General features: G+C 53.8%; 1 protein-coding gene across 1 annotated transcript in view; it reads left to right on the top strand.

Moving 5' to 3' along the window:
• Nucleotides 1-20,826, top strand: part of TEX264 (testis expressed 264, ER-phagy receptor) — a 35,886-nt gene extending 15,060 nt beyond the window's left edge. The window contains exons 4-5 of the mRNA XM_061458434.1: nt 13,012-13,183; nt 19,987-20,826. Coding sequence (XP_061314418.1) covers nt 13,012-13,183; nt 19,987-20,300 — 486 coding nt within the window. The 3' untranslated portion in view covers nt 20,301-20,826. The remainder of the gene's footprint in view (nt 1-13,011; nt 13,184-19,986) is intronic.
• Nucleotides 20,827-21,125: the final 299 nt, after the last annotated feature.

Here is a 21,125-nt window from a genome sequence, read left to right as displayed (position 1 = left end):
ACTCCATCACTCATGCCTTGGAGCTGGCAGGGATGACTCCAGGTTAGAACTGCCTGCGGGCAGGTGATGGAGGTCTGCAGCCTGGTGGGGATGTCCAAGCTTCCTGTGCTGCTTCCCCTACGCTATCCTGGGCAAGCTGCAAGGCGAGGCTCTTTGCCTTCATGTGGGCAGTCATCTGTAGGCCATGTGGGTAGTCATCTGTCACCTCTCCACCTGACCACATAGGAGTGAGAAAAGGCATTTGTTCCCTGCTGTCAGACCACAGCGGGCACAGGAGGAAGCAGCCCCCTGGGGAGCAGCTCAGGGATGAGTCAGTATTTGTCCTCTGTCCCCTTGAGCTGGCTTCTCTCACAGTCTGGTGCAGTGCCTGGCATTGTTAAGAGACCAAAGGTATCTCTTATCCTCAAGAGTGGATCAGCATCTGATAGACCAGTGCCTCCAGGTGTGCTAAGTCAGCATCCCATTTCTTTGTCCCCTGCCCACCTGACATTTAGCTCTCCTGGGCTCCTCGATGCTCTGGTGAGTGTGAGGACATGGAGGCTCATACCTGACTTAAGTAGATGCATTTCTGCTGGGTTTGTTGGAGATACATTCTCCCTTAGGTAGGGTCCCTCTGCCCTGCTAGGGCTGGTAGTACAGCTGCAGCTGTAATGTGAAAAAGGATGTACCTCCAACCTGGAGGAGAGGAACAAATGTGAAAGATGATGATGGAGAGACACCTCTTCTTCTGAGTAGCAGGAAGAAACTAGAAAGAGGTTTCTGTGCTGACTTGGAGCAGAGCCTGAGTACAGCTTTTGGGACAGGATCAGATTCCCATGGCCACTGTGTCCACTTTCTCCAAAGCTCACCTCTTACAGGGGTTCAAAATACGGATCTCCTGGCCGTGTGCAGAGGGGGAGGTGGGGAAGGCTTTACAAGGCTTTCAGGTTTGTGAGAGCAGCCCAGCAGCAGCAGAGAGCCTGAGCCCTACTCCAGCTTCCACCAAGGCAGCATCCAAAGGGTGGCCAGTAGCTCCAAGAGAGCCAGGAGTCCTGGGCCAGCACAGAGAGGGATGGGACTCACAGCCAGCTCCTCTGGCACTGGGACAGTAAAACAGGACACTGGGTCTGCAAAATGGAGTCACTGATGGCACTCAGGGTGTGTTTCTCTTCCAGGTCACTGACATCTGGATTTTGCGCGTCTACATTTTGCATGGCTGTGTTCCTCCTAAAGCTCAGCGTGGCTCTGCCGGTCTGAGGCTGAACTCCAAATTAAATGACACCAAACAGTATGGTTTTACATTTCAAAGGGTCTGAGTGAGCAGAAGGATACTGGAAGTTTCTGGTGCTGTGGAGTAATTGGTGTGATTATTTTTTGGCGGCTTGTACAATGACCACCAGGTGCTTGCTCCGCAGATGGACGATTTCACTTGTTCCTCTTCTGCTAATGTGACGAACGATAACGATGCCGCAGGGATGAAGGGGGTGATGGAGCTCAGTGCACTGGCGAGAGCACGTTAGTAACCGCTCTGCATCCCTGACTCTAGCTGCTTATCACAGTGATAACTTGTGCATGGGCACATCACAAGACCCCTGGAAACTTCTGCATCTGCCCCTCCTGCCTTCCACACACCACGAACCAGAGGATTTCTCTGTAAAGCTGTTAGTGTCCATTTCCCTTATCTTTGCAGCTCTGTGAGGGGGAACCTAAGGCAAAAGTGCTGTGGAAGGTCAAGGACAGACCTTTAAGGCAGCTGGGAGAGTGTCTGGGAGTCTCTATCCTTGTGTGGCACTGGAGGCTGTTGTCTTTCAGATGAAACCTGAAGGGGTGTCTTGGCCCATGGGGGATGAAGAGGATGTGCTGTGGCTGTTCACAGAGCGTGCCTGTCCACAGCTGCCTGCCAGCTTCATGCATTTCCTGACGGGCTTTGTTCCCACTCCATGGGATTGTAAGGCACCCCAGGTAAGGCCTCGCCCCTCTGTGGACACTGGCATTTTCTCCCTGCTACTGGATGGCTGGTTGGATCCTCTGGGTTTTATTTCTCTGGGAGCTGATGGCAGCTCCTTGACATGCAGAAAGGTAGGTATTTATTATTGGCTGTGGCCAGCTGCTCTTCTTTTCATGCTGTGCAGATACACAGCTTGGGGTAACGTCTGCCCAGCAGTACAGTAACCAGACCGTGAGTTGGCAAAAGCTTGTCAAGAGGTCAGTGCTGGAGAAAGACTTGCTGTGGTACTTCTCTAATGAGCAGTTCAGGAAATGAGCAAAGCAGAAGTAGCTGCTGTGGCTGCAGGAGCTGCCTGATGCTGTGGGCTTGCAGCAGAGGAGTGCAGCAATCGGCCCCTCTTTTCTTGCATCCTCCTTCTCTCGTGTGCATCTCTAAGTGCCATGTTCACTTGTCCCTCTCTTGCTTGGTTCCTGCCTCTTTGAGAAGCCCCTGCCTGTATCTCCCATCAGTTATCTTGCAAAGCTGTGTCTCCCAGTGAGAGCTGCTATGGGACCTGAGCGTTGGCTCAGCTCTGGCTTTGTCCAAACCCCTACTCTCCTGCTAGCCTGGACCCAGCTAGCTGCTTTCCTGGGACAGGACTACAGCGGCGCAGAGCAGAGTCCACTCCCTGCACTTGATAAGCTGCAGCTGCTTGGAGAAGGGTGGATGGGGACAGAGGTGCAGAGATGCTACCCCAAAGTCCTCTCCATCCTCCAGGTATTATGAGGGAGGCTACCATGGTGCTGGGAAGAGGAGGGGTGTCCTCTGAGTCTTGAAGGACACTGATGAGGATCTGGGGCAGCTCTGGTGGCTGCAGCATTGGCTGATGTGCTGCTGTTGATGATGTTGTGCAGGGCTGTACATGGTTTGAGGTACCCAGGACCACAGAGCAGTGGGGGAGATGGGGAGATGGCTCCCTGGCAGGGAAGGACCTGGAAAGCTGAGTGGTACAGTGTTTATCTGGAGCTTTCCCAGCTCATGCAGCACCTCTGCGCACAGGACCTGGAAAGCATGTGGCCTATGGAAGGGCAGAGTCAGGCTGGGCTCCGTCCTTGCCTAATTTGCTTTGATTTCATTATGTTATTGATATGCACGGTCAAGCTCACAGTCTTGCACTGGTAGAGAAGCAGTCGCCAGACTGCAAAGGTTTCTGAAAGCAGCTGCTCCCGTCCCCTGCTGCCTCTGTTGCCAGCAGAAGGGCCTGGCTTTGGAGGTGCTTGGCTCATGTCCCTGCTGGCACTGCCAGCCATTGCCTCCCCAGCACACCGCAGGGCTGTGCTCGACAGGAGTCCTCCTCTCCAGGCCAAGGTAATGAGCCCCCTGGGGCCCTGTGCTGGGGTCCCTGCTGGGCTGAGGAGGAGGAGATGAGGGCTGCAGAGGAAAGGCCCAGCCTCACCTCGGCTCCCAATGTCTGCTGTGCCAGGGTGGCTGGAAAGGTAGGTCAACACATACAGCCACTGAAATGGCACATTCTGGCTCGAGGACATCTGGAACTGTTCTGAGGTCCCTGATGAATTTGCCTGCTGCTGCTTCTTCACTTCCCTTACTGCTCCTTGCCTCTGTCTGTGTTTCCACCTCTTCCCGCATTGCAGGCAGCCTGCCCATCATTTTGCCTTTGCTTTCTGCCCGCCAGCATTGTTAGTTTGCACTGGGGATTTCCTTGGGCGAATTGTTACTGCCGGCAGTGTGCAGTGACTGGAGGCTCCAGGGCGTCGTTAGCCAAGCTCACCTGTGGGAGTCGTCACCACACTGGGGCTCACCAGGGTTGCTGGCTCTTTGCCTTTTGCCTTTCTGCACTTCTTGGGGTAGAGGTGCAAGCTCTTGGACGTGAGGATTTGAAGGCAGCTTTCCTGGAAGCCTGCAGGGAACTGCCTCTTGTTCACTTGCAAAGATTCGAAAAGGCGCTTATCCTGGGCTCTGGCTTCGTTTTAAAACACAGGAATGTCACGTCCCAGTAAAGGGAAGGAGGAGCAGTGAACCAGGGGTGAACAGTGGCCTATGGGTGAGTGTCCTTCAATGGAGAGCCTGGGAAGTATCCCTGTCACCTGAGGCAAGCCTCAGGAGGACACAAAGCCTTTCTGCACTGTGGCTTCACTTAGCCGATAGCTTGGAAGATCCTTCTGTCCTGGAAACTTGCTTTCTGCCATTAGATTTGCTGATACGCTGTACTGGAGATATGCTGATGGATGTAGTGTTCATCTTTTCCATTCCTCCTCAGCAAACCAGGCTGAAAACCTTAGACTTCCTCTGTGCTGGCCTTCCTTGCCTTTTAAAAGAGGCCAATAAGCCCAACACTTAAGTCCCTGTTAGTGGGGAGGGAAGGACTATTTTGTCTGAGAATCAGGCATTTGCATTGCAGCTTTGCTCCAGGCTGCTGGTGGCTTTATGTGTGCAAGTTCAGCAAGGTTACGTTCTTCAGCTTCCCTTTTCAACTTTCTCAGTTGCGAAAGAATGGTGTGAGGCTGAGTTTAGCTCATCGTGAAATATATTCCAAGCAGACTGGGAGCTGGGGGCGTTGCAGAAAGACAAGGTTGTACAAGGAGGTAGGAAGGGACAGGGGCTATTTATTCTACTGTGCTGTTTTCTTCCTGGGGGCATTAATGTGACACATGTCCTGAGTTTGTTCTGGTGACAAACAAGCTGTGGAAGAGCAGCTGGAGGTGCCTACGATCCTGGGAGGATGGCTTGTGGAGCCAAAGAGCAAGGTGAAAGGGCAAAGGGCTGAGACTGGGGGGGGGGGGGCAAGATCTCCCATGTGCTGAGGGCACAGGCACTCCTGCTCTGTGTCTGTTGCTTTGATTTTAGCACACAAGGGTTTCATCACAGGACCCGTTACTGGTGAGGGTGTGTGTGAGAAGGTTGGGAATGACAAGCCTCCACTGGTTGTCCCTGTTGCGGAAGGGCAAGTACTCAAGCAAGTGGTGGCCTGCAGAAAAAGCTGTCAAGGTGGGTTGGGAATGTCAACCTGGATGAGGAGCCCTCCAGGTTCTCAGCTGTGAGTTAGCCATGGAAGATCTTCCATCACAAGAAACAACCTGTTGTTGGTTGACCTAGAGGGAAGTTGTACTCCAGGTTAGGGCTTACTTTCCCTGCAAGCAGCCTAATGAAGACCCATGTTTCAAAGAGGCTTTTTTTACCTGCATGATGCCCCACTTAGTGTGGGAGGCTGCGGTGTGGTGGGCTGCCTGACCAAGGTGGGATGGGCAGGAGAACATCTTGAGTGTTTGCTTTCTGAAAGGCCCTCCCTTGACAAGAGGTAGAGAAATTGCTATAGCTGCTGTTCCTGGCAGCCTCACTGAGGCAATAGAGCAGGCAAAGAGATTTAACATTGCTCCAGCCATCCGTGATGGCAGCAATCATTGCATCAACCTCTTCAGCTTTGCGATTAATGCTGAAGAAGCATCCCCTGAGGGCTGGAAGGAGAGCGTTGGTCCCCAGAGACCCCCACTCCAAAGCAGAAGCAGCACTCTCCAGCTGCCTTCCTGCTCTCCTGCAGTCTCATCCACCTCCTTTTGTGCATGGCTGTTGACCCACACCGTGGAGATCCTAGGGACAGGGACAGAAACCCAGAGCTGGTTCCTCAGGGGAGGAGAGATTATGTGGATTTACATGGATTTCTTGTCTTTTAGTGAAAATCCAGTGTTTGAGCTTTTGGAGTGGTTAAAACCTTTCAGAGAGCTGGTGTGTGGCAGTGATGGGGAAGAGAGGGAGGGGTGTGTTTGGGGTCAGTAGGAGGAAAAATGTGAGAATATATCATAGAGCTCTGGGAAGCTGGTGGGAACCATCTCCCCAGCTGGCTTTATTTACCCATGGTGAGTATAGGAGGAAGGCAGAACTGGAGATATGGAAAGCACAGAGATTTTAGGAAAATTAATGTTCTTTTGTAGTGCAGAAGTTTGTTTCACTTCTGAAAGTCTGTGCTTCAGGACTAATTAGTGCCAAATAACCATGACACTAGGGGGGAACCAAGCCCCATGAATTACGTGTTTGCACCATCTGCTCCTTGTTCTGCAGGTAGTGTTCCCGTAGTTGAGGGCAGTAAAATATGTCCCTGGAAGTACATGGATTAACATACCTGAGCATGTCTGGGTTGACAGCCTTGTCCACGGTTTGTCCTTTCCCCACGAGGCTTTGGCTGCCCCTGGCTACTTTATGGAAGGTCTTCTTTTGCTGAGACTTGCTGTCTGCCTCATCTCTGAAGATGGGGAATGCTCTTGAATGTGCCGCAGGCTTTCTCTTGCAGCTCAAGTGGGTGCTGGAATCAGAGGAGGTCTGGAGTGCATCTGCACCTGTAGTGAGACGGGGCTGGAGCTTAGACCCTTTCACTTGAGGGCAGGATGGATTCTCCATCTTCATGCCAGGGAGGAGAAAAGTGTTCATGAGTCTCACAGCAGTAACCAGCAGCAACCTGGGAGCTTGTGCCTGGTCCTCATCAGCCTTTTTGGGGCATTCCCGTACTCGCCAACCAACCCAAGCTCATTCCTTTTCCTCTTGGTTTGGCTGTGCCTGACAGCTCCTGCGGCTCTGCTGGGGCGGGAGCAGCCGGGTGGCCGGGCCCGGGGAGTGTAGGCAGGCAGGAAAGGTGTAAATTGCATGGGGGGCTGCTTTCACCAAGGTGAAAATGAAAACTCTGCAGCTATCTCCCAGCCTGGCATTTCGCAGCTCCCATAGCCCAAATGTGCTCCCTCTCACCACTGTGGAGGGGATCTTGAGGGCTGCTTTTCACCTCATTGCGAGGCGCTGTATTTTGCTATCTAGAGGATTTGCTATCTTTTGGTGAGGCTGCTGTTGCTATATTGTTGGTTCATTTTTCCTGCTGGCTGATGGAAACAGCCTTTTCTTGATTGCAGTAACATCACCTTCTGTTTCTGAAACACCTTGCAGCCCAGAGGGTTTGAAAGTAAAGTGCATGTGCGTGGGAGCAGTCTCACTACATCTGAAATGTGAGTTTCTCCAGTCTGGGAAGCAGCAGCTGTTTTGCAGCCCTTGGCAGCCTGGTGTTCATGGCTGTGCTGTGTGCTGGAGCTGGCTCCAAGTGCTGACAGTGCCAGGACGAAGGGGCTGCGGGCTCCACGTGCACCCTGCTTGGTCTGCGAGCTAAGGTGTTGGGATTTCCTTGACACTTGAGGTATTACTGGTGTAAAGCACATCTGCCTTCCTCTCCCTCCAAAGCTTGTCCTCCCTTCTGCCCAAACTGTCTCTTGACCCAGTGGTTCCTTCTCAGCTGCTGCCTGGCTCCTGCCCCTCAGTGAGCAGCCCCCGGCACCCAGACTTCATCCCTGTCTCCCATGGTCAGGCTGCGGCTTGGCAGGGAGGACCAGAATCGCAGAAGGAGTTGGGTTCAAGGGGCCTTCAAAGATCATACAGCCCAAACCTGCTGCCATGGGCAGGGAAGTTGTTCAGTAGACCAGGTAGCTTAAAGCCCCATCCAACCAAACCTTGAATGCTTCCAATGATGGGGTATCCACAGCTTCTCTTGGCAACGCTGTCCAGTGTCTCACCATCCTCATCACAAGATATTTCTTCCCTATGTGCAATCTAAACCCACCCTTTTTTGGTTTAAAACCATTGCTCCTCTCACTGCAGGCCCTTCTAAAATCTCCATCTCTTACAAGCCCTCTTTGGGTATTGAAAAGCTGCAATAAGCTCTCCCTGGAGCCTTCTCTTCTTCAGGCTGAATAACCACAGGTCTCTCAGCTTTTCTCCATAGCAGAGGTGTTCCAGCTCTTGGACCATTTCCATGGCCTCCTCTGGACCTGCTCTGACAGCTTCACAATTGTATTGTGCTGAGGACCCCAAACCTGGGGTTTCACAAGAGCAGAGAAGAGGGGGAGCATCCCTCCCTCAACCTGCTGGCCACACACTGCTTGTGGTGCAGAGCAGGAGACACTTGGCTTTCTGGGATGCAAGTCCACATTGAAACCAAGTTTGAAACTGGGGAGGAAGAGGTGCCTTTGTTTTTTTGCTTCCATCAGCTCGGACCTGGGGCCAAAGTGGTGTTTAACCTCAAGCTGCTGTCTGGGCAAGGAGGAATGGAAACAGGGACACCACCAGTGGGATGGCCCAGCAAGGAGTCTGTCCCCTGGCTGAACTGGAAGAGTGTGGAGGGGTGCTGTGTGCTGTGCAAACTGAATTGCAAAGCCTCTCTGCACTACCTAGCACTTGTGTTCTAAGATAAGCGGGGATGACACACTGAGTGTGGAGCGTGTGTGGAAGCGAGGAGGATGTGGCACACAGTGTGCTCCCTCTGGGCCTAGCTGGTGGCTCAGTTTCAGCTCTTAATTTTAGCAGCTGATTTTAGGGCCCTTCAGCACCACATAGTTTTGTTGTTTCTTTAAAATCCATAGGAGTGAAGTGTTCGACCCCTTTACCGGCAGGAGGAGAGGATGGATGCATCTGTCTGGCTGTCTGGAAGCAAGATGTGGAGGAGTCATGTTGTCTGAGCAGGCAGGAGGTGCTGGTGGGTCCTCTGAGGGTCCCCCACAGGCAGCACAAGCGACGGGAGGTTTGTGATTGTGGGTGTGATGATGCTCTGGCTGGTCGCCCTGGTGAGACCCCTGGTGAACAGCAACCCCCAGCAGTGGGCACAAGCTCCCTCTGTGTTCCTCCTGGTGTGGCAGCAGAATAAATGGAGACTGGAAGCCCTGGTGCAACAGGGGGCTGGAAGGGTGTCCCTTAGCACCCCCCATTGTTCCCCCAGGGCAGGACCTGGACACCCCTCTGCATCACCGATGTTTAACAAATCATACTTGAGGCTGACAGTTCAGTTCGGTAGCAGGGTGGACCTGGCTGTAACCCAGTGGTGGGCTGACCCTGCTCTCCAGCTGCCTAGAGAAAATCCCTTGTGTGGCTTATGTCCTCCAGCATCACAGGATGAGGATGGAGCTGGCCCTGTGTGGCTGGCACCCTTCTGCTTCACTGCAATGGCAGTGGCACATCCCATTGCCATAAAGGCAGAGACAAGTGGCAGCAATAGGCATGTTGTGCCAAACTGATGTTCGTATGGCCACTGATAAACAACCCACAGTTTCTCTTTGGCTCTAGGTCCCCTCCTGGAGCAGGCTTGGGCCATGTGCTCATCAGTTCCCTCTGGGAAGTTGTTCTCTCAACTGGAACTGTGCAGAGAGAAGTTGAGGCTTAGGCTGGATCCTGCGCCACTGCTTTCCTGGTGGCTTGGCATACTCCAGCCAGTTTCAGCTGTTCAGCAGCTTAGCCATCACCCATGAGCCATGCCAGGAGGTCTTGGTGATGGGTCGGGGGGTTATGGGACCAGAGGGCTTGTGGCCAGAAACAGTGAGGAGCAGCTGCCTCCCCGCAGCCTTCCCAGCAACCCTAGAAGTGTTTTGGGGCTGACAGTAGGTTTGGCTCGAGTCTTGAGTGCCAGCATGGCTGGGCATGGTGAGAATCCTGAGAGCATCAGCAAGGCTTGTTTGCTTGTCTCCTAACAAGATGAATTCTTCCAGCAGTGGGAGATGAAGTAGATCAAGTTGGTGGCATTTGAATTCCTGAGCAGACAAGCCTGACAGAGTGACAAAGCCAGTCCCTGCAGTGCCCTGGCTTGCCTTCTGCTTCCTGGCAGGCACCAAGGGGCACAGCATGGCATGAGCATCCCAGCACCTCCTTCCATTTTGGCACAATTCTGCCGGATTTTAATGACTGCAAACTATATTGGAGTTACCTCATCATGTGACCCATAGCCCTGGAACTGTTCTCTTGCCTGCACAGGAAAGCAGGGGCGTCTTCCATCCAGGAGGCTGTGCCCAAACTGCTCCATGGGCAGGTGATGGGGTCTGTTCCTTAACAGACAAGCAGGGAATGTCTGAAACCCTGGTTTGGTGCATAGTCCTTGTTGTCCTTTCTGATGCATGAGACATGGGGATGCTTTGTTCATAGAGTGATGAGGCCAGCCTGGAGAAAGTCCTGCAGGGAGTCGGGGTGGTGGGTGATCTGGAAACAACCCAGGAGTAAAGACTGGGCACAGTGCTGTTACACCTGGGAAAGAGGAGTGCAAGAGTCTTCCCCTACATAAACCCTTGTTTCCAAGAGGTTGGTGACCAGCACCACACCATGGCCCTCAGGTAGGCCAAGAAGGAGTTGGCTTCATGGGAAGCCACGGGTCTGACATAGCAGGATTATGCTGGAGCTGCTGTGCATGTCAGGACTGAGCTGTTGGGCTCTGGATGTGTTGGTCTTTGCTGTGTCTGTGTAGTTTGACTGTATGGATTGCGTGCAATAAATCTTATGCTTTGGGTGCTTGGTGAAGAGTCCTGCATATAAATAAGCTTTGTATGCTGCCGCTTCTGTCTTTGCTAGCCATAGGAAAGGCAGCCTCCTGGCAGAAGCTGAGAATGGAGGTGGCACAGCATGACCTTGTGAAGGAAGAAGTCCCCTTTTCTGCCCTACTTACTGAGTCCTACTATCCTAGCCAGAAGCCTGGCCCTGACATTATTGGCATCCCACTGTTCACCTCTCACTGAGCTCCTCCGCCCGTGTGAGACTGCATTTGAGGATGCTCCATCCTCACTGACTGGAGGGCTCTGCCTTGCAAACTCCACATCCACCTTGCTGCTCCATCTGCCTTAGCTGCACAGCGAGCAAGGGGCTTCCTTCTGAGCTGCAGAGAGATTTATTGCCTGTTGAGTTTCTGTTGGTTTGCCATGTTGTTGAGCTTTTGCTAATTTGCTCTCTCTTTATATCTTCACCTTTGGATTTTGCTCTTCAGTCTCTTTGGGTTGTTTCTTTCCTTGCAGCAGCCTTGCAGCCTTTCTCTCCACCAGGATAACCCTAAGCCTGCTCTATCCTATGCTGACCTCCACGTCTTGGTTGCACTTTGCTGCACCTCTGCCTGTGCTTGCCTGGCCTCTGCCTGCCTCCTCATCTCCTTTGGGATGATCGCAAGGATGATCTCCCTTGCATCCGCTTTGGATTATCTCCTTATGCATTTTGTTTAGTGATTCGCTTATCCATTTTTGTTGCCCTGGCTCTCCACCTCATCGCCTCTGCCCTTTCCACAAGTCTTTATGCAGCCTCATGCCTTTGGTCCCAACCCAGAAGGGACAGCATTCCCAGCTGCCACCTTGAGTGTGAAGCAGCACTGTGGAAGTCAGTATTATGGCTGTATAATTGGAAGAGGAGTTGTAGCAGCCTAGATAAACTGTGGGGAGAGGGTATGTCCCAGATCTGCTCTGTAGGAATCCCAGAGTGGACTTTGGGAAGTTGGTCTTGGAGGCCAGACTTGAGCTTCCAAGAGGTTTTAGACTGGTTAGAGATCTCATATTAATTTAGTGAAGGTCTCTTTGCTCTAAGATCCTTTGAGTTGTCCCTGTCTGCATTAAGTGGTAGAGGGCCAGCTGGATGCATTCAGAAAACCTGCAAATCTTTGAGATGCCCATCTCTGGTATGTGTTGCAGGAACCTAAAACCAAATTGAGCTGAAGATTGGCTGGTGGGCTTGTGGGGCAGAGCGGCGCGGAGGGTTCTTGTCTGCGTTGTTGCTGCAAAAGCAGGAGTGAGATGAGCCGCCTCTGCTCTGCTGCTAAAAACAGCCCAACTTGTTTTTATTTAATACAGTTTTGATCTGTGTGTGTTAGTGTTTCACCTGCCTGCAAGTGGGAACTCCAGGCTCCAAGCTCCTCGGAAGCCTGCCTGTGTCCCTGTGCATCCCTGCGGCACCAGGCTCACAAATGGGGCTTCTCATTGGTTGGAGGAGGGGCTCTGCTGAAATTCAGGCTCAAGGGCTATGGGACGGGTAAAGTTTCTGCTGAGGTTTGTGTCTCTGCCACTATAATGCCACTGGGTAAACTGGGGCCCCCCAGAAACAGATCTTGTAGGCTTCCCAGGGAAAATAGACCTGAAAATGGCTCACGTGGGGTTTTCTCCCTGCCTTGCTTGCACAGCATCCTCTCAAGAAAGGAGGTGGCTCTCCAGGTGGCCTGGCTAGCAGCACTGGGGTAGAGGGTTGGCATTGGCTCCTCTCTTTTGTAGATTCTGCCCAGTGCTGGCATTTGACTGGGAAATAAATAATTCAAAATCAACTTGGTCCATTCCCAGGGGTGAAGAGGGTCAGGAATGAACAGGCTTTTGTAAAGTCATGATTGATGTGTACGTAAAGCTTGTCCTCAGAGAGGGCTCACCACTGTCTTCAGAGAGTCGTGGAGGGATGGGGACCTTGCTGAAGGATGTCTGGGCAAGCCATGCCAGGGAGGAGGATAAGGGTAGTTGTGGTAGGGAGGAGGAAAAGGAGGACAGTCAGGGCAGGAAGGAGAGGAGGATAATCAGTGTGGTTGTGGAGTTAAACAGAAGCTGCCGGTGACTGGAAAAAGAGAAAGAAATAAAAAGAAATCTCCCTGGAAAGACACTGCCTTTTCAGCCGCCCCTCTGCCAGCAAGCAGCAGGCAGGCAGGCAAGGAGGGGGTGGCACAAGGGGTTCAGCTGCTCCAAAGCACAGCACTGGCACCCTGAGAGCCCCCCAAGCCCACGTTTTGCTGGGGGCGATGTGCCTCCCTCACAGGGCCCTGGCAGGCAGGGGAGGCTCAGTGTCTTGGGGGTGGGGGGGAAGGTGGGGTGAGGAGAGAGGAGGAGGGGCAATTGTCTGAAATGCCAGGAATTCATCTCCCACTCCCCCTGCCCTCACCGTTCTGAAAGGAGCTGTGTGAGCTGTCAGCTCTGGATTATATTAATTAGCAGAGAAGTGCTACGCCTGCTCATGGGGCCGCACTGCCAGGAAGAGCTGGGGACTTGGCAGGTCCATGCGAAGCAGCTGCCGGGCTCCCCGAAAACCCTCACTGCAGCCTAAAATGAGCACACCAAAACCAAAGCTGAGCCGGGGAAGCTGAGTCTCCCTAGGGCTTTGGTGTCTCCTCCTTGAGTGTGGCTTGTTGTTCACCCCTAGGGCTGAGCACTGAGATTGTGACAGGGAGAGCAGCACTCCAGTTTCAGAATGGGACCCACTGCTCCTCAGCAGTGCCCACAGTGCTGCAGGTCCATGTGGTGGGGGGCTGCTGGGATGGGGAGTGAGAGCACATCCCTGACCCTGCTGTCTTTCAGGAAAGGAAGCTGTGTGCCCACCCTCGAATTGAGATCTACAAGGAGGACCGCATCTACTTTGTCTGTCCCCTCGCCCGCCAAGGGGACTTCTACGTGCCTGAAATGAAAGAACTGGAGAGGAAGAGCAGGGCTGCTGCAGCTGAGGCTGAGGACGCCCAGACAGACGTTACAGGTACCTGTAGCTTGCACAGGTCTTGAATCAGTGTCAGGCCTCCCAAAGGTGGGCGTTCTGGTGCCCCTGGTACTGCTGCCTGTCTGGGGAGAGAGGGGCTGACCAGCACCCACCTGGCACCCAAACACTGAGTCTCAGCACACCTCTTTCCTTACCCCAGACTGAGATAGGATCTTGTCCCTAAGCTGTCACACCACCTTGGGGAGCACTCGGGCACCCCTTCGCCCTGTCAGGCGAAGGCCAAGCTGCAGCGAGCTGATGGCCCACTGTTGTCAGAGCAGAGCTGGATCTCGCAGCTTTTGGTTGCAGCTGGTCTTGTTTTTCTCCTTGTCATATATGTCTTCGTTGATCTCATCTTCATCTGTTACATACTGGGATTGCAAAGAGCTTAAATACCAGGTTGCTGTAGCTGGTGGTGGAGTTGCCCGATAGCATCTGCTCAGCAAGATCTGTTGGAGTCTGTATGTATTCGTACAGGAAGGGACCACAATGGCTGTAGGCACAGAACAGCAGTGCTATAGTAACCCAAAATGCTAGTTGCTGTCGCCAGCCCACGTGCTCACATGTCTGCGAGATGCGGGAGCTGGCTAGCCGAACATTCCCAGGCACTTGAATGGGGTGGGGGCAGCCACCTCCTCCTGCCTCATGGGTCACCACGCTTGTGTAACAGGCATGAAAAAACGTGCCAGCTCTCCCTGCCTCCCTGGGAGTTTGGTCGTTTGTTTTAACACATCTTCAGGTTTGGGTTGCTTTAATTCTTAATTGCATGCAGCGTAAAAGCAAGTCTGGGAATCACTTTCTGGGAGCTCTGGAAGTCCATTTACTGCTGTAATTGGAGCAGTTTCCCAGCGCTTTGAGGTCCCGTGTTTTCATGGTGCTCACTCAGCTCTTTGCCTTTTTGTCAGCCTTCCCCTGGGATGCCACCGCCAGCATGCCTGTGCTGGGGGAGTGCCCTACCCTGCTGGAAGAAGGGCAAGGAAGGTCTTCCCAGTTTTAGACAGCAAATGATAGTGGACTTTCTTATGTAGGAGACCGTGGGCTGGGCTCCCCAGCAGCAGCTCTGGGCCAGATCTTCCACCACCCCTCCTAGTCACATAGATGAGCTTTTGTCAGTGCAGCCTGTTGCGGTGTCATCTGCTGAGTCTGCACAAAATCAGCTTAAAATAATAATAGCTGTGAGAAGTTGGCCTTGCCTCTGAGACTAAAGAGTTAGCTTGAATGTTGCACTGTGATCACCATTCGTACTGGGCATGGCAGCCCAACCAGGTCCTTGCTTCAGCCACTGGAGATGGCCAAAGACATGGCAAGCCTTCAGATTGCTTATGTCACTCCTGCCTGAGGGTCTCGGAGGTCTCCATGATCTCCTGCATCCCCATGATGTTGCAGTGCCCCAGGCTGACACAACTGCTGTCAGCTGGGGAGAGTGGCCCTGCGTGGGGAGATCCTGGGCTTGCACTAAGGGAAACAGTGCCCAGTGAGTGTCCTTCTCCCACTGCCTCTGGCCTGCTGATGCTGGGATATCGGTTGCCAGTGGTACTGCTCCAGCCTCGGCAATCAAGTGGCCATTGAACTGTCCTGGTTAAGCAGCAGGGTCAAAGTCAGGAGGTGAGGTGGGAGAGGATAGCTCTCCATCTTGCCACCAAAGTCCTGTGTGGGTTTTCTGAGCCCTGGTGCAAGAGGAGGAGAAGCCACTGGAGGGGGCAGCCAGTGGATCCCCCCTTGCCCAGCTGCTCACTGGAGACACCTTGAAGGAGAAGCCTTGAAGATGATGCCCTTATGGATTGAGACTGGTCCTCCCTTCTAAGGTATTTTTTTGTGCTGGGATCTGCGCAACCATTTCTGAGCTGGAGGAAGAGAAAGCCACAATCTCTTTTCCCAACTTTTTTAGTCTCTGCTTATTCAAGGAGCAAGCTCAGCTTAGCCACAGCATGATAGCCAAAAGATCTTCATGACCCAGAAAATCCTCGGGTGTCTGTGACAGCTTCCAAATTTCCTTCCATCAGGTGGAGGGTGGGCACCACAATGTCCCCATCTACTTCTCAGTGCAGTCCCCCCTCCAATCCAATTGCACAGATTTGGGTTATTTCTTGATCCACCTCAGTTCTGCCAGTGTTTCAACTGGTCCTGCCCTGACAGAGGCTCAGGCACTGCTGGGATGCTGCTGGGAAGGGGGGGTGGTCTCCCCTGTGGCACTCCACTCCTCTGGCAGTGCCTGAGCTCTGCAAATCCAGACATGGGGCTCTGACTCCCTCCTGCCTCACAGGGCAAGTGAGGGGACTGGGGAGGTGGTGACCCCCTTTTTCTCTCCCTGAGGCAGCTGAGGATGCTTTACATACAGCAGCCTTGGGCTCTCACTCCTGATGTGGAAGCAGCTGAAGCCTGCTCTCCTCCCGAAATACTGAAAAAAGTCAGCACTGGGCATATGATTTCAGAGTGATCATCATATTTAGCAGTGCTCCGTGTGGACACAGCACCTTTCAGTCATGGCTCACAAAACTCCCTGCCAGCAGCTGTATCGTGCTTTCTTTGAGTTAAAGACTTCAGGGGTTCCCAGCAGAAGGCGCTGCTGTTTCTTCTTGCCTGTTATTGTGGCTGGTGCCAAACAGTACCAATATTGGGTGTGTAAGGAAAGCCTGGATTTGTTTTCTTGAGCTTCCTGACTTTGGAGTGCATCTCTGCATTCTGACTGTCGCCTGCTGTCCTTGCTCCTGAGCTTACTCTGTGAGGTGCTGGGTGCCTGTGGCTCTGAGCAAAGCCAGTGGCCACAAAGGCTGCAGGACATGATTCAGGATCTCTGCTTTCTGCTGTGCCCAGAGCAGGGTGCTGGCAGCTCTGCTGAGGACAGAAACACTCAGCATACAAGGAAAGGGCCAGGGACTGCGGCTGCCTCTGCACCAATTCCATCCCGTTGCCATCATCAAGTTCATCAGAAAGACGGGAAGCATTTTCGGAAGGCAGCTGACAGGTCTCCAGAGGGGCAGTGTCAATCACGGTTTTGTACTTAATTATTTTCTGGGGCTTTGGCACCAGCATGGGCTCAGCAGGCCCCCGCTCCCGGCTCGCGCTCAGCACTCTGCTCTCCAGAATGACCCCACTGTGACACATGGAAGGTGAAAGCAAACAAAAGCAGCCTCTTAACATGAGCTTGCTGGCATGAGCACAAATGGTTTCTAAGCACGTGGCTCTGCCCATAGTCTCAGGTGTGCATTTTCCTGGAGCTGAGTCTATCCAGCAACTTTTGGATGCAGCCAGTGGCATCACCCGCTGAGCCCCTGTGCCACGGGGGGCATCTTCCCTGATGTGCTCTGCCTCATCCCCACTTGCTTCTGTCTCCAAAGAGCCCTGCCTGTACATCCCGAGGAGGGGCTCAGTGTGCAGCTCCTGCTGTGCCTTCCTGCTGGTCTGCCTGCCCCAGCCCCTCTCCTGATGGCTTGTGTGTGAGAGTCAGCAAGCACAGCGGAGCTGTTCTCCTCCCAGCAGCACACTGATCTATTATTTAGTGGCAGTGGAGATTAATATTTGATTGAACAGGGGGTAAGAAAGGGCCTGTGTGCTTGGGCATCACTGTCATACTGGGACAATGCAGTCCTTCTCAGGGGGATCCTGGGGTGCCACAGGGCTGAGCTGTTGGCAGTAGCCAGCTCCTTGCTGGGCTTGTTAGCAGCATGGGGTGAGTGGTTCCTGTTGCACCCACCCATGGCTGCTCTTTTGGTGTTGGTTGCTTAGCTTCTCTTCTTCCTAGGAGGCTCTGGCCTTTGGGGAGCTGCTCAACACCTCTGCAGGACCACATCTCAGGCTGTGCCTCTTTTTTCCAATTAAAACTTTCCAGGTTCCACACTCCTGCTGAGTGAAGGTGAAGTGGGATTGCTGCACTGTCTTTGGGGGAGCAGAGCAGGGAGAGGGTTCCACAGGATGGCTGGCACCTTGCTGCACACCAGAGGGAAGAGCCATGCTGCATCTGGCTGCTGGGCTGGCTTCTGATGCAAGGACTGGCCTTAGAAAGTGGGATGCAGGGTTGGACAGCAGCTTGCTGGTGGACCAAGTAAGGTGCCTGGTGCAGGATGGAGAAGTGAGTGCAAGAGCTGCTGGAAATCTCTGTGCCCAGATGAGAGCTGAACCCATGCTTATCCACAAGGCACCTTATGCCACAAGGCACAGTGAGGCTCTGGTTGCCCTCTTGGAGCCCCACCATCATCCCTGCCCAGGCTGGGTGGCTGTGCTAGAGCCAGCCTTGTCCTGCGTGGAGGAGAGCGAGGCTGCTGAAATGGGCACATTTGCCAGCTGAGGCTGCTCAAACACAATCAGAAGTGACAGAGCAGTGAAAAAGTGCCTGGCTGAAAGGAAACAGGACTCGATTCATTGTCGCCCTTGGAACAAGGGAGAGGGAAGTGGCTGTAGGGGTGAGGACAGTAGTGCTTTTCTGCAGTGGCGGATCAAAGCAGCGTGTAGGTCAGCTCCATCCCTGTCTTTCGCTTCCTGAGCTGCTGCTCCTCCCCTCAGGAGCATCTTTTCTTTGTGTCATGGGGTTATGTGACAGCTTCCCAGCTGAAGTGGTCCCCAGGGTAACAAGGGAGGGTGATGGACAGGCAGAGCAGGGCTTGGGTGGTCAGAGTCACTCTTGTCCCAGGTTTCAGAGGGACACAAGATAACCATGAATGATGCAAGCTGTCATGAAGCCATGGTGGGCATGTGCCTTTGTCATCTCAGGCCACCAGTGTGGCCAAATCAGATCTTCTTCTTTTTTGAGATCGCTGCCAGAGACCTTGCAAACCCTTAGTTGGCTTCAAGGATAAGGACCTTGAAGGCTCCTCTCCATCCCCTGTATCTGTCTGCCTTCCCAGAGGCTCCCTGCTGACCCACTGCCCTGCCGAGGTCCTGCCGGGTGGAACAGCATCTCCCAGTTCTCTGCCACCCATCCAGTGGCCACCATGCCTTTCAGCAAGCACTTTGCCCGCAGTGTGCAGAACATCCTTTTTAACTTAGAGTAAATGTAGTTTCCATGTCAAGATGCTCCCTGGTGCTGCAGCAAAGGCAGTGCATGTTGGCAGGTGATGGGTCTTTTCTCCTTTTTGGGGGGGATCATCAGGCATCATTTGGGTGGGTGGCCCTGGACTTGGCTTGTGCCAGCTGCTGAAGGGATTGCATGCCATGGCCAAGGAAAGGGTTCTACTCTCTGGGTGTTCACCAGGCAGGATAAAGCCGATAGGCCATACAGGCAGGATGAAGCAGTGAGTATGCTGTTTCTGTGGGTCTTTCCCAGTTGCTCCTTGTCCTGCCACCACTACTTGGTCCTCTCTGAATGGCTGTCACTCAGCCAGCAGGACTGTGGGATGATGCCACTCAGAGGACTGCCATTTACCAGCAGTTCTGCTGACAGCTGCCCAGGCCAGGAAAAAAAAAACAGCAAAAAAGGGGATTTAGGGGTGCTCAGAAGGAAAGTTCCCTCCCTGGTAGGTCTCCTCCGGGAGATTGGTGGCTGCAGGAGGCTGGAGATGTCTGCAGGAGCCCTGTGCCAGTGGCTGGGGAGGGAGCATGCTGGGAGGAGCCACTGTGAAGGAGTCACCTCTCCTCTCTCACTTCGGTCATGACCATCCTCTTTGCCACCTCCTGACCCCACTGGCGGCAAGCTGCTGGTCCTCCACCAGTGCTGCTGCCAACCAGGACTCCTTGTTTCCCTCCTGGTTCAGGGCATGATACTCAGGAGGCACATCCAGCCCAGCATGGATGAAGCCTCAAGGGAAGTAGAGAAGCCCAGCATATGCTTCCCAATGGTGCAAGGCAGGCAGGGTGGAATGGGGAGGTGATGAAGGAGCCCATCCAGTGTTTACTGCCACTGTCATAATTAACAACATGGATCTGTGATGTCATGATCAGTGATGTGGATCTGTGATGTCATAATTAACAGTGAATAATGTTTTATAGGAAGGTTTGTCTCCCAGCTGGTTGCTCTGGCAACAGCACCAAGCTGCTGGTCTCGATCTGACTCTCATCTCGTTGTCAACTCCTTAATTGTGTTGTTGATGGAGCTAACAAGGCCAGGAGCCAGGGAATGGGGAGGTGGGCTGAGGGCTTTGCCTGGGCAGGCAGGGGCAGCCCCTGGAGGGGCTTAGCCATGAGAGGGGCTGTGGTTGGCAGCCGGGTGATGTGAGGAAGTGCCAAGGGTGCCAGGAAGGCTGGCCCCAAGTCCCACCTGCTGCTGTCCTGCCAGCCTCCACAGTGCTGCAGGAGTTGGCGGCTGCAGGGCAGCCATGCACGTAGGAGGAGTGGGTTGTAGGAGATGCTGAGGGCCTGTTAGGATACCCTGGCAGGAGGCTGGACATACACTGGCCTGTGGTGACAGCACATCTGAGGACCTGCCCATGTGCCACCATCCCCTTGGGTGCTCCAGCAGTGCTGCAGTTTCCCGTCACTCTTGCAGCACAGCATCCCACTGCTTGCTTTGTTGCTAGTGCTGTGACAGGGGCAGGGTTATCACTCACCTCCCAGGCTGGGCATCCTCCCTGAGGAAGGGCTTGCCAGGTCCTCCATGTGTGCACAGAAAGCAGCAGTGGGGCTGCTGCAGAAGGTCAGGGGTTGTTTGTGCCAGCTTGAAGGTGCCCTGATTTCAGGGAGCCGCTTGCGTCCAGCTGCTGCTTGTCTTAGTATGGTCACTTTTAGAGGCCCAGGAGGTAACAAGGTAGGAGCTGGTCTCCACTGTGACCTGATGTCTTTGATGTTTCTGGTGGTTTCAAAGGCTGTGTCACGCTATCCCAATCTCATCTTTCCAACAGCATTCACTCCCTCCCCTTCTCTCTCCATCTCAGGGGCCGACACCCTGAGTGAGGCGAGCTCCATCAGCATAGAGGCCACAACTGACAGCAGAGACACCTCAGTGGCCACCTCCATCCTGCTGCCATTCCCAGCCAGCCGTGGCCGGGAGGAAGCAGACAACCGCAGCGAGCACAGCTACAGTGAGTCGGGAGCCAGCGGTTCCTCCTTTGAGGAGCTGGACCTGGAGGTCACCGTGGACGGGGAAGGAGCCCCAGGCCTGCTGCCCGATGAAGGCTACGCGGGCAGCCAGGAGGTCACAGACAAGTGGACCAAGGAGCCCATCGCTGCTGAGAGAGGAGAAGAGTGATGCGGAGACCTGGCTGCATCGCCTCCACTGGGGTCTGAGTTACTGGGAAACAGTTGCCTTTCCCACCTCCTTCCTCTCCAGCCAAGAGATTTCGGTTACTGATTTCCTCCGAGACCTGTTCTCCCTCTTTGCAGAAAGGGTATTTGGCCATTTCAGGGATGCCGGGAGGTGGGGGGGTCTCCTGCAGTGCCTGGTGTTGCAGGGTGAGTGCAGGCTGGGGGGGCAGTGAAATACATTTGCCGTTTGTGTGTCTCTAGATGCATTGCATATTCCTTGCAGGAGTTTTGGGGGGTGGGGGTGGATGGCAGAGGTGTCCCCCCAGCATCTCTGCTGGTGCCCCTCTCACCCGCAGCTTCTCTCTGCTGCACTGCCACACGTTTTCTAGCACCAAAGAGCCGTGAGTAGGGTTGGATTTGTTCCCCTCTTCCCCTTGCTGAAAAATGGAAACATCCCGTGTAAACCTGGTCTTCCTGGCACTGCCACGGGTGCTTTTTGGGGTCTGTAATAAAGTGGATGCTTTTCCTCACTGGTGGCCGGTGGAGTTGCTGACTGCCTCTTGGCCCATCATGGTGGGAGCAGGCTGTGGGTGGAGGGTGTGGTGGGCTGCACCCTACATCCCCCAGCTGAGCTGGGGAGCGTTCTGAAGGCTCTGCATCCCATGAGCAAGCATGCTCAGGTTTGGTCCATGTGTGGCCAACCCAGCAGGCCCACAGGGTCTATCCCCAGCTCTGCAAGCTGCAGGGTGAGCAGGGAAGGATCTCAGTGATGAGCTGAGCTGGGCTTGAGGGAGGTGGCATCCCTGCTCCTTTTGGGAACCTGACAGAA

Source organism: Pezoporus flaviventris, unplaced genomic scaffold (assembly GCF_033815535.1).
Source record: "Pezoporus flaviventris isolate CSIRO_AGI_PZ_B2104156 unplaced genomic scaffold, CSIRO_AGI_Pfla_v1 ptg000026l, whole genome shotgun sequence".
Taxonomy (NCBI): Eukaryota; Metazoa; Chordata; class Aves; order Psittaciformes; family Psittacidae; genus Pezoporus; species Pezoporus flaviventris.
Note: the sequence above shows the minus strand (reverse complement) of the source record. Positions and strands in the feature narration are given on the sequence as shown.